At 43.5% G+C, this 12709-nt stretch overlaps 1 protein-coding gene across 2 annotated transcripts in view; it reads right to left on the reverse strand.

The window, feature by feature from the left end:
* Positions 1-706: 706 nt before the first annotated feature.
* PAK1 (p21 (RAC1) activated kinase 1) overlaps positions 707-12709 on the reverse strand; it is a 296992-nt gene continuing 284989 nt past the window's right edge. For both annotated transcript variants that reach the window (XM_069203912.1, XM_069203913.1), the window contains exons 15-16: positions 10079-10216; positions 707-1198 (exon numbers count right to left, since the gene is read on the reverse strand). In XM_069203912.1, coding sequence (XP_069060013.1) covers positions 1112-1198; positions 10079-10216 — 225 coding nt within the window. In that variant the 3' untranslated portion in view covers positions 707-1111. The remainder of the gene's footprint in view (positions 1199-10078; positions 10217-12709) is intronic.

Raw genomic sequence — 12709 nt, forward strand, 5'->3', positions numbered from 1 at the left:
TGTAATATAACAATGTAAAAAACACATATATAATGTATGGTGTCAAGTGGTATTTCAATTGGATATGTAATACTACCCCGAGGTCTGAACCTGATCACACATACGTGTTCTATGTACAGCGCTTTGTATTCCAGACGCTGCTACAATACAAAGGATATGCGCCAATGGTTCACGGGGTCCCTTTGGATATGGCTGTTCTATTGCAAACACATAAAACATTGAAGTGGCTAGCTGCTGAATTCCACTTAGTGCTGCTGGTTTGGAAGCAAGCAAAGGAATTAGATGGAGCGAATCAATGATGATGACTGCATTTATATAGTGCACTTGAAGCGTCCATAGCCGATGCGGATGCTATCGTCTGCAACACCAGGAATGGGGAAGAGAAGCCTATGAGTGCAGGTGACTTTAAGGACTAACGAGAAGCTGGAGAACAAGAGATCTGGCCATAAGTTCCGGGCAAGGAATTCACTCGTCGTGTGCTCAAGCTAAAGAACCTTGCACGACCAACACTTTTCAGTTAGAACTATGGGTGCGAGAAACTCCTTGTTGGATAGAGAAGAGATTCATTTCCATTGCAATATAGTTCCAAGAACCCGGTGATGCTCTGTATTTTATAGTGTGGTACCCAGAGGAGAAAGCCTTCAACTATATTCAGGGAGGTTTGAAATGAGGCAGACCCATCAACAAGCAAAAGCAGGCTAGATCATCGAGTCTCAAACAGATTTAATTTATTCCACACAACATGGTCAGTGCTAAAAAGAAAGTACTTAAAAAAAAAAAATCATGAGAAGGTACAAAAAGAAATAACGTTGTTTTCACTGAAACATATCAAAGTTACGCTTACGCGTTCTCTTTAAGACTTCACTAATTCATACAAAATATTCGCCCACAGTGGGTGAATGAGGGTTCACTTATTCAGATCAGTAGTTCATGTCTCTTCCCCTTCAGGAATCCCTTTGCTATTATTCTGAGTTTTTTTTTTGCATCTGAACAACATTTTTTCATTTCAGGCTACCATCGAGTCCCTTTTCTCCCAGGAAGAAATGAAGGTTGGGGCTGAGTCTCTGAAACGCACAAAAAAAGAGCCTGGCGGCCGGAAGGTGGCGCTGTACTAATGGTTGTTCTTGGTCGCCTCTTTGGCCGCGTGGATAAGAGGAGTCAGGCTTGAAAGTGGCTTCGCAATCTTCAGGAACTGGTGCTGGAAAAGAAAAAGAGAAGCCTTTTCAATCAATACCAACATTTCCCCTCATCCCGTAGACCGGAGGTCACCTGTGCATCGTTTCCGCAAGCCTCGTCCTTGGTCTGGAAAATGACAAGCGCGGGAAGTCATGGTTTATTTTCTCACAAATCAAAACACCATTTCAAAAGTACAGCGAACTGCTATTTATTAAATCATTCACTTTTAGCAGCACGCAAGACACAATGTGTAAACGCAGATTAAAAAACACGGCGCTAGTGAACATTTGTTTTCAATTATTCCCATTTTAATAAAAAGTTATCTGAAATAACCAAATGAAAACAAGCTTTGGCAGAACCAGTAGGTCTGGCTTTCATTTGAAGTCCTGCCTAAAAGATTAAAAGAAAATGTTGCACTGGAAGACAAAACAAAAGATTGTTTTCTTTATACAATGGATCTATGAAATAAATAATTTATTGTATGACAATTCAGTGCACGTTTAAGATGGAAAGTAGGCCTCTGTGTATTTCAGTGGCAGCACTCCATAGACGGTAAATTGATACCCAAAACAACGAAGAGCATCAGGTGAGAGGCAAATACTCTTTTGGAAGGTGACAAATCCCATTCAATGTATATTTTAAAGAATTGGTAATAATAGGTAAACAGGTGCTGTGAGGTCCAGCCAGACCCAAAAAACGTGTTAGAGAAGAAAGAAATCATATTGTAGGATGGATATAAAGTGTGATCCTAACTTGCTCTGCAATGAAAATTGAAACGCCAGTCTTGAACTGCAGCACTGGAAGTGCTTGATTTATAAAATATTGAGTGCCAGTTCCCAAAACTGTGCTCAGAAGTCCACTGTAGGCACCATTAAATGTTAGTGTGCCGAATACTAAAAATACGTAATCTTTAATCCACCTCAAACCTCTTTAATCCACTACCGAGCACCCCCTTCCCCTTGATCTCAGGTTCCTCCTTTCCTGCTCTGTTAAGTTTTTCCATCTTTCTCTTCCACCTTATTTCTCCTTTGTGTGTTTTTCTCTCTCTTGCTCTCAGGAAATGTCTGATCAGGAAAAATAAGTGCAAGTCCCCAAAATGTGTGCCTGTCCCCAGAAATGTGTGACCATGGCCCCCGCAGGCAACCACCAGCTAAACCACTGAGCGGTGAGGCTTAGATTACAGAATATTTAACCTCATGAAAACAGATATAAGGTAGCTTGTGCCTCAAATAAGGACAGTATAAATTCATGTCTTGTAGATTTCAAAACTTTACATCATCCGGTAGTCACACAAGACTCTTAAGTGCGTGGATAGTGACTTGGTTACTTGCCGATAATCTTCATTACTCCAAGCCCTATTAATTTCTCCTCACAGATATCACTAATGGGGTGAAACTTACCTCCAGAAAGGGCTTAAAGCTGTTAATAAAATAACTTCCCAATAAGAGTACATTTAAATAAATTATTTAACACCAAAACGAGAAAAATCTAATCAGTAGAACTGGAGATAGGCAATTTTAAAGATTTCAGGTAAGTAAAGCACCTAAAAGCACAAAGTGTCAATCACAGTCATCTGCACAAAACCAAGTGAAACTCACAAGTTCAGGCCAACCGTGGAGTGCGGACAGGATACATGGACCAGATTAGTCCCACTGAAAAACGTACCTTTCAAAGTCCAGCGAGAAGCGTTCCGCTCGCGATGGAGGAGACCGTGGGGAGCAGGAAGAGATTCATGGATGGTCATCGCTGTAGTGCATCGCAGACGATAGTCACCGAGCAGGCTGTCGATGCTGTAGCATGAAGTGCAGATCTTGCGCTGCCGGTCGTAGCTGGCGGTCACTGTAGCGTGAAGAGTCAGATTCACCAAAACGTTGCGTCAGTCGGTGCAGCCACCAAGAGTTGGCAAAGGATTTCAGGATTTCTTCTTTTGTTCAAGGAGAAGCTCAACTGATGCCACATCAGGGGTCCAAGACCTGAGGGGCACCTCTTGGGGATCAGAAATTCACTCCAGCTGAGGCCAGTAGGGCTCAGGCAGGTCCAGTGCAACAGGTCATCTGGGCAGTTGTAGGGGGTTCTCTGGGGCTTGTTGTGTCCCTGTAGCACAGAACAGGAAGTCAGTCAGCTGACCCTTGAAGTCACGTCAGCCTGGGATGAAGGATGCAGTTCAAGTCTTCTTTCTCAGCAAGCAGAGCAGACATCAAGCATCAGGGCATCCTCCTTCTGTGGTATCCACAGGTCCAGGAGTGTACTGAAGAGTGCTTCTGAGGGTTCCCTTTTTATACTTGGTGCCCTCTTTGAAGTGGGAGATGCGTCTGGAGTTTCTCCCTACAGAGGTGTTTGGAATTTCCTGCCTCCCTGCCCTGGTGCCAGTCTGTCTGGGGGCACAAGAGGCTAGTGTGAGGTCCTTTGTGTGTGAGCTGGGACAGTGCCTTTGAAGTGCAAGTGTCATGGGTGAGAGCACCACGCCCCCCGAACCTGTCAGAGATGGCCAATTCTGCTAGCACCCCAACTCTCTTTTTTTAATGCTGTCTGGGAGGAATACCCAAAGGCCAACTGCTAAATACACCTAGCTATGTGACCCAGGAACAGGCTAAAAGCACTAAATGGTTAGGACAAGAAAATTCCAACTTTCTAAAAGTGGTATTTTCAGCATTGTGCCTTAAAACCCAACTTTACTATAAAAAGGGTATTTAGGTTAAAATTCCTCAGACACCAAACACGACTTTCTCAATCTGTTCCCATGCACTTATTACATGTAATAAGAGGTTACTTTGCAGTAGTGAAAAACCAATTTAGGAGTACTTTACTAGCAGGACATGTACAACTTAAAAGTACATGTTCAATTTTAAAAATACAATGCATCCTGCCCTAAGGGCTGCTTAGGGCCTACCCTAGAAGAGAGATGCGTATTAAAAAGGCAGTTTTGGGGCTGGCAAATGGTAGTTGAAAAACTGCACACACAGGCTGCAATGGCAGGCCTGGAACCCACCTTAAAAGGGTACTTATGTGGGTGGCATAGAAGTGCTGCAAGCCCCCTCGCAGCATTTAATTTACAGGCCCTGGGTACCTGTAGTTCCCCTTTACTAGGGACCTATAAGTAAATTATATGTGCCAATTGGGTATAAGCTAATTTACCAAGAAGAGAACACAAGCACTTTATCACTGTTTAACAGTGGGAAAGTGCAGAGTCCCAAAAGCTAACAAAAAAACCACTCCACTAGCATCGTAACAGGCAAGACATTCCCAGTATCCTAGTCACATCCACGCCGCTTACGAAGGCTGCATCAGAAGGCAGATGATAATGCCAGTGATAAATACAATAGGACGAGGTGTAATGAAAATTACCAGTAAGTTGGAGACGCTACCGCCATATGCCTCATACACATCTTAGCCATTACTTATGGGTCTTACTGAAGCCTCAAAACTGGACTTTAATTTGCCCTAACACCCCAACAATAAGCCCTGTTTGCTGCTAACCTGATGACTTTAGTGTAAAAACAGACATCACAAAAGAGGACTTAGAAAACCAACACCATACTTCATTCTTTCAACATCCAACCTCCACAGTCCGTAGGAGAAGAGAATTAAGTTGTCTCCCTACAAACCTCAGGGACAGAAATCACTTGCACTTGTCCACAAGATGTAGCCAATCCGTGTCAGAATGGACTAAATCAGCTCTGGGAGCCAACTTCAGCTAGGGACAAAGTCTGTGCAATGGTAGAACAGACCCATCTGTTGATGGACATGGAGAATGACTGCTATGCCAATCAACAAGTGAGAATGGTCAGAGACTTCAGAAAAGGACAGAAGCAGCCCAAATATGGCTGAAATGCCCAGTGGAAAGCAAAACAACAATAAAATTAATATTTGAGAGAATAAGAGAAAAGAAAAAAGTAGCCAAAGCAAAATACATACATCTGGTTCACTATGTAGCATGTATACCACCTTGCTTAAGAAGTTAGGGTTGAGCTGAAGAATAATCGTAATCAGTCCATCGCCAAATGGATGAAGAACAGCTGCCTGAAACTGAATTCTGACAAAACTGAGGTCCTCATTCTCTGCACCACCCCCTCCGCATGGGACGACTCCTGGTGGCCTGCCACACTGGGAACCGCACCAACACCCACCGACCACGCACATAACCTGGGATTCATCCTGGACTCATCGCTATCAATGACCCATCAAGTCAACGCCATCTCTTCCTCCTGCTTCAACACCCTCCGCATGCTTCGGAAGATCTACAAATGGATCCCACAGAAACCAGAAGGACGGTCACCCAAACCCTCGTAAGCAGCAAACTGGACTACGGCAACGCCCTCTACGCAGGAACCACGGCCAAGCTTCAGAAAAGACTGCAACGCATACAGAAGACCTCCGCACGCCTCATCCTGGACATCCCCTGCCACAGTCACATCACAGCCCACCTGCGAGACCTGCACTGGCTGCCCGTCAACAAGAGAATCACATTCAAACTCCTCACCCACGCTCACAAGGCACTGCACAACACCAGACCAGAATACCTCAAAAGACGGCTCTCCTTCTACACCCTGACCCACCAGCTTCGCTCCGCTGACCTTGCCCTCGCCACCGTCCCACACATCCACAGAACGACCGCCGGTGTCAGATCATTCTCCCACTTCGCCGCCATGATGTGGAGCACTCTTCCCACCCACCTGCGACAGACACAGGACCTACTTACCTTCAGGAGACACCTCAAGACTTGGCTGCTCGAGTAAATAGCCGCCCTCTCCCTCACCACCTTGAGACCCTCACGGGTGAGTAGTACACTTTACAAATGCTTTGATTGATTGAGTCTTGGTCCAGTTCGTACAGGAGCGGTCCAGCCTGCACTGCCCACCTGGTACCCTCTTGACTAGATTACAAGCAATCCCAGACCAGTTTCAGCCTACTTAGACCTTATCAGTGAGGTGCAGATTTAATCTTATGGCACAATAAGGACCATACCAAAGTCTGGACATTCTTACCTCTATTGCAAAAAACTGTAAAGTGATGGAGCCATTTGGTGCTCTACTCACATATACCAGCATCGAGTTTCACCAATATGCCATTAATACACAACTCTACAAAGTCTCCTCTGCTTCAGACATCCAGGACCTCAAACGCTGCTTGCACATCATCCAGACCTGAATGCTCAGTGGCTCCCTGAAGTTCAACCAAACCAAGAAATAATTCCTGTTATTTGCCAAGAACAATAAACAAGGAACAGTACAAACCTGGCTTTATGAAATGAACCTTGATAGCTCTGAACTCCAATTTTCAGCGAATGCCGAGTCCCTTTGATTTACCCTGGACAGTACCACACCCTCAAGGAACACACACCAAAAAACATAAAGACGGCCTGGTACCAACTCTCTCATCTAAATGACGTCAAGCTGTTTCTTCCAGAAAGTAACTTCAGAACTGCTGTAAAAGCCCTCATACCCTCGCATCTGGACGGTGGTAAGGCCCTACTCCATGACACCATATTGCCACCCGTTGGGGGTATCCTCCATGCTGCAGACACGTCTCATCCAGATCCTGAAGAAATAAGATCACATCACCTTCATCCTGATGGAACTCCATTGACTCTGCTTGCCGGTCACCACTATCTTCAAAACCATCTGCATCATTTACAAAGCTATCATGGCCAGCACTCCCGCTTATCTTGCAGATTTCTGGTGGCAGGCCTGCAGCCAGGACACCACCAGGCAGCATATTAAGAAGTATAAACAAGCATTTACAATGCAACGGGTCTCGCGTTTTGCTCATGTTAGAGCTGATCGCGTTGCAAACTCTTAACCCGACTTTTCACCTATCAGGCAAAAGTGTATTTATGTACATAACCCGAAAAAGTGAATTTAACTATGTAAAGCGCTCGACTTCTGCCAAGCGAGATCGCGCTCTAAATTAGAGAAAAAGAAGTCCAGGAGCCCGATGGAAAACAGCGAGCCTCGCATGTTTTCTGTACTTGGTCGCTGCGCTCGAGGAGGGCTAGCCACCGGAAAAGGCATGACGTATGCATACCTTCGACTAATGAAAGCAAGCAGATTTTATTAGGGAAGCCCACGAACCAATAAAAAGCACTGACGTGAAGTTGACAGGACTCCGAGCCCTTTTCTAAATACAAAAGAGTCTCCCTGCGATACGCATGCGCGAGCGCATGCAACGCAGGCTCGACCCTAAAAATGAATAAAGAAGACAGCAGACCATTTCCATCTATGCCCCAAGATCTGGAAAAACATCTCTTTATAGAGCAGGTCGGACCCAATGCTTTTCTAATTTAGGTTACGAGTTGAAGATTCACCTCTTTAAAGAACACTACATCAAAGTGCATTAACCATTCACAACCCAGCTTCCTCTCTTATTAATCAATCCCTTTATGCTTGTCTTTGACCATGTACAGCGCTCCACTGCATTTTGGCTAGGCTCGAGTTATAGAAATACCATATACATATATACAAATGGTTGAATGAATCTCATCCATTCACAATCATTTGTGGTGCGATCCATTGAAACAGCCCATCCTGCAGCTTTTCAGTGTGAAGGACCCAACACAAACTTTAAGGAAGCCACGGCTGGCAGAAGATACAGTACAGAATGATGTTTTGAACAGAGCTCTGTAGTTGACTGTGTAAATGGCGCTGAATAGCTATCAAGGTACATCCCTCTGTTGGTTAGACACGATTAGCAGAATGTGCCACAAATGGTCTAGAACTAATCTGCAACTTTGAAAGCTTTGTTTGGAATATGCCGTAGGCTGCTTTTCGCAAAGCTTTTGCTGCTATGGCAACTATGAAGAGTACAGCCAGCCCCACCTTCTTAGCTCAACATCACATACAGCAATGGGTATAATGGAAACCAGAAACATTACTCATGTTAATTTCCATGCTTCATACGAAGTGAATATTAACCACTTTAACTGACATAACTTTAATATATAATGTACTGTACCAGGCTTGATGACACCAGGCTCCTAACTGGGTCCCTGTCGCCGGCCTGCACTCCATTGCATTTGGCATGAACTTATGACTCTGTCCCGGTCCGGAACGACCAAATATCCCCAAATGCAGATTTGTGCTTTTTGGCACTATTTTCACTAAAATCATTTAAACTGAATACCCCCAGATCTATTAATTGCATTGTTTCATTTAGTAAAATGAGTTCTAGCATAATAGCTTGGTGTGGGGTCTTTTTGGAGTGGTGTTTTCCACTTTATTTCTGTTTGACGTGTTGCACAAATACTTAATACATTGCCTCTAAGTTAAGCCTGAGTGCTCAGTACCAAGCTAACAAAGGGCTGAGCACAGGTTATTTTAGAGTTGGCATGTGCCGCACTCTGGCAAGGATTGTGGTTGTGCTTGACCAGGGCTCACACCCCCGTCAACCAACAACCCAACTCTCACAAGTACATACCGGGCTTGTAGATGAAAGCCAATTATGAAAAACAGGAAACTACAAGTTTCATAATTCTTTATGCTATTGGCGAAGAAACCAAGAGTTGGCATAAAGTTAACAGCTGCTGTTTATGCTACCACTACTTCAAAGTACACCTATCACCACTCGAGGTAGGGTCGCCTTCCAAGTCATTTTGGAGAAAGTCTCCAATCCAGTATGTTTATATGATAACCTAATGCATTCTGGGTGATGCAGGTTTGTTTTGCTTCCTTTGACCTAATCAGATAAACACACCTAAAACAATGATTTGTAGGTAAAAGGTTCATTAATGGAGAAAGAGTCCCTAATGACCAGGCTACTGGAGCAGACCCTGGTTATCCTGGGTTTGGCACTGTTGTAGAAGGAATGAAGGGGAGCATAATTTTGAGGCCCCATAAACCCTGTGGTAAACGCAGCAGGATATCAGCATGGCGCCACACTATGGAACCTTGCCGATGTGCAGTGTGATACTTATTTTGTTTTGGTGCTAGAAAAAGTGGAAAAAAAACACATATTGAAGGCAGCTCTTTCACAATAATGCTGCAATCTGCATCAGAAGAAGTAAGACCTCACCCAATGCACAAGATGCCAAAATGTCCATGGTGGTTAAAGTGGAAGGTTAGAGAGATGACATTTTCTGGGGGTGGACTTGCCGTCGCAGATATGAAAGGACGAGGTGATCTCATACAAATTTAAATTACAGGGAAATTAACGAAAACACCGGGAAGACCGACTAATAGTAGAAATCTGGAACAAGGGTCTCGTCGGCCATATTTGATTCTGAATGTCCTTTCACACAAAGCCTTATTTACTTACAAACACACATGGGTCTGGCAAAAAGTCCCTAAGCACCACCATAAACGACCCATGTGAGTGTCTCAGTGCATGCATGTTGCTCTGCAAGGTCCCAAGCAGAAACAGGCTATGTAAGATTTTCATTCTTGTAACAAAAGTAGGGCTTACAACTGCACATATGTCAAATTCTATTGTAAACGCATAAAGTTGCAATTTTTAGAGTCCCACGAGTTGTTTATATCTTTGCAGAGAAATGATCCCACCTGATTGATTTTCACGCATGTAAGTCTAATTATATCAGTGTTTAATAAACAAGTAGCCAAATCATCAGTTGACTTATTCTTTACTATTGAAGGGTGGGTTATACAGAGCTCACAGTGCTTCACAGACACTTTGCAGTGCCTAAAAGTCAAGACCGTAAAAGTGTCTGTGAGAGTCATATGTGTACAGCAAAGCCCAATGTGCTAACTGCTCATAAGCAACAAAACCCCACCCAAGCACCAAAGTGCCTTCCCCAGCTTGGCCTTAAAAAGGAAAACCTTAGTACTGCTAAACTTGCATTGCTCTTTGCACTGTCTCTAGCAAGATTTGTGTTTTTCTCCATATAGAGAACACGAAGGAACATAAGTGTGAAAAGCAGAGACAAAATTAGAATGCATGAAGAAGGATCTACCTGGAGCAGTTCTTTGGCAGAGTCTCTTTTCTCCACGTCCATCTCTAGACAGCGATTAAGAAAATCTCTAAAGATGCCTGAAAGTCTCTCTGGATTCTGTAGCTCTGGTGTTCCATTTGTGGCAATGAGATATAAGGCCTAATGTGGGGGAAAACATGAATCAATTAATGTAAAGCAAGCATTGCTGGGAATCAGCAGCCTTATATTCAGTGAATGTGTGTTATTTCATTGTGTACGTAGGTGAGAAGACATAGTCTCACTCCTTTCATTATCTCTGCTCTGTCAGTGTTGCTGCCACCACATAATGGTGCACACACCCAGCATCTACGTAAGGTTTAGCATCACTGAAGTGGGTCACATCCTTTTCCTTGGACCTTCTAACCACTCCTACACCCTGACCTGGTTCTGTAGAACTCCGAGCTTGTAGTCTCTTGGACACTCCTTTCTTTTTTATACTATGTCTCTTGGCAATACAATCTTATGTTACCATTTGTCTTGACACTTCTTTGATGATGTCATGCAGATTATCTCCTCCTTGCCGTCACTCACCCTCTTGTCCACATCTGCATCAACTGCCTCCCAGCCTTCTGGTACTGGAAGGCCACGATGTCCGGGTTCAACCAGGCCAAGACACACATCAGACACTTCTTCAACACTGCACTCAAAGCCCCTGCATTCCTTAACTCATTCCTAGCTCACTGTGCCCACCAACCTGAGCTTCGGCTGATCAGTGATGCTCATCTCTGTAGCTTAGTTATCCTGACCTCCACGTCTGCTCCTTATGCAGCTCTCGCGACTGCCATGATCAGCCACTACCTTATCTTTAATAACCTTGTCTTCAAAAAAGTTCATGGATAAGCTTAGACTTAATAAAACAAAACTAATGCAACAAGCTCAGCCAATCACTACTCATTCCAACATCTCAGTCATTGGATTTGCCACCAGCAACCACTTACCATTTCCATTTCCACTACAGACATGCTTGAGGTTGGCACATAGTAAGTACATTTGTATAAATATTTGTATGGCATGAACCAGGGCAGCTATGGTCTATTGCAGATCACCTAATGCACAACACATCCACCTACAGGCTGTCCATTGCCACTCCCCACCCACAAGTTAGTCAAAAACGTCTCACTGCACCCCCAGCCCGTCCTCGGCAGCATGAGCTTGTTATTTTACCAGTCTCTTCCGGCGGTGCATCGATGAATATTATTTGTTGCACCGGAGACCAGCTCCTCCCTGCCCACCTTAACACACCCCTCAAAACCCATATTTTCAACTTATAAGGATTTTCTGCACTGTTCCATAGACCAAAACATATATTTCACAAAACATATTGCGATTACTCTATGCCTTTTAAGCAATGGATAACAATTGCTGAACCTCTTGGCACCGTTTCGCTTTCCGCATCCCTCCTAAGTTCGCAGTTGGGTTAACCATTCATTGCATATCCGTGTATCACTTGATAGGTGCTATGCATGGCCTTTCTGCTTGAACTACTTAACGTAAAAATACAATCTGTAAATGAGGCAAATCTACTTTAAATCAGAATTCAACTTTTCTGTGCCAGCCCCGAAGGCCCTCTCTACCTACTGACCACTGATGAACGATTAATAATTGAGTTGGTGCCATCACATCAAATCTTGGTGTACAAAGAAACAGTAACCATCAAGGGGCACATTTCCATCAATTATGTTAAAATGAAAAGACTAGGGAACAAACTGTCCCACGGAACGACATAAGGCAGCAAGGCAGATGAAACTTACACTGGGCGCAAGTTAAAGATTGCAGAGAATTGGGTTAGCAAGGAAATACAGAAGAAACTGTCTATATCTGTACTTTTAAGAGTTTGATAAACTTGTCCCTTTGTTGCAATACATTTGTTTTGTGTGCGTTCATTTTGTTAATAATATCTCTACAATTTAATAAAGTGAACCCTTTTGAACAGCAGTCTCTAAATATACTACACAACAAAGTTTGCTCCTTTCTTTGAAGCTTGATAATTGCATAAAAAAACACAACAGTGTATTAGACAATTAGGAAGACACTTGTTAATCCACTGGGTCAGAATGTGATTAGAGATAAACGCAGGAAAAGAGAAGGGGAACAAAAAGTGAGCTTTCTACATACAGGCAGTTTTTGAAACACAGTCTCAAAATTCTGAATTTTAAAATTCTTACAATATTCTGTGTTCTCCCCTACAGTTATCTGAATTTGAAGAAGCATGAGCATCGCCATACCAGAGATACATAAGGGAAAAAGGAAAATACCAGAAGACAAACCTTCTCAAGCCATAAAAGCAGGACCTGGAACAAAATCGTACCCCAAATCAGACTCTCCCCTCTTTTTCATTGCTCCTTTGCTTCCAAGGTAGGAGTGTGCTATATAACTGCCAATACACACTGGGATACATAGGTACAAAGTGCTTTAATGTACCAAAACCCTAATCATCAAAGAGGCCATATAGTGTAGAAAAAAAAAGGTTCTCTGCCCTGCATCTCTATTACCACCAGTAGGCATTCTAGAGTATTGCTTTATTTGATGATTTATTTGACGCCTGTTGGTGTTTTTAAAGCTACTGCAACATCCTTCACCCGAAGGCCTCTTTAATGTTCTCTGAATTTCTAT

This window comes from Pleurodeles waltl, chromosome 8 (genome assembly GCF_031143425.1).
Source record: "Pleurodeles waltl isolate 20211129_DDA chromosome 8, aPleWal1.hap1.20221129, whole genome shotgun sequence".
Lineage (NCBI taxonomy): Eukaryota > Metazoa > Chordata > Amphibia > Caudata > Salamandridae > Pleurodeles > Pleurodeles waltl.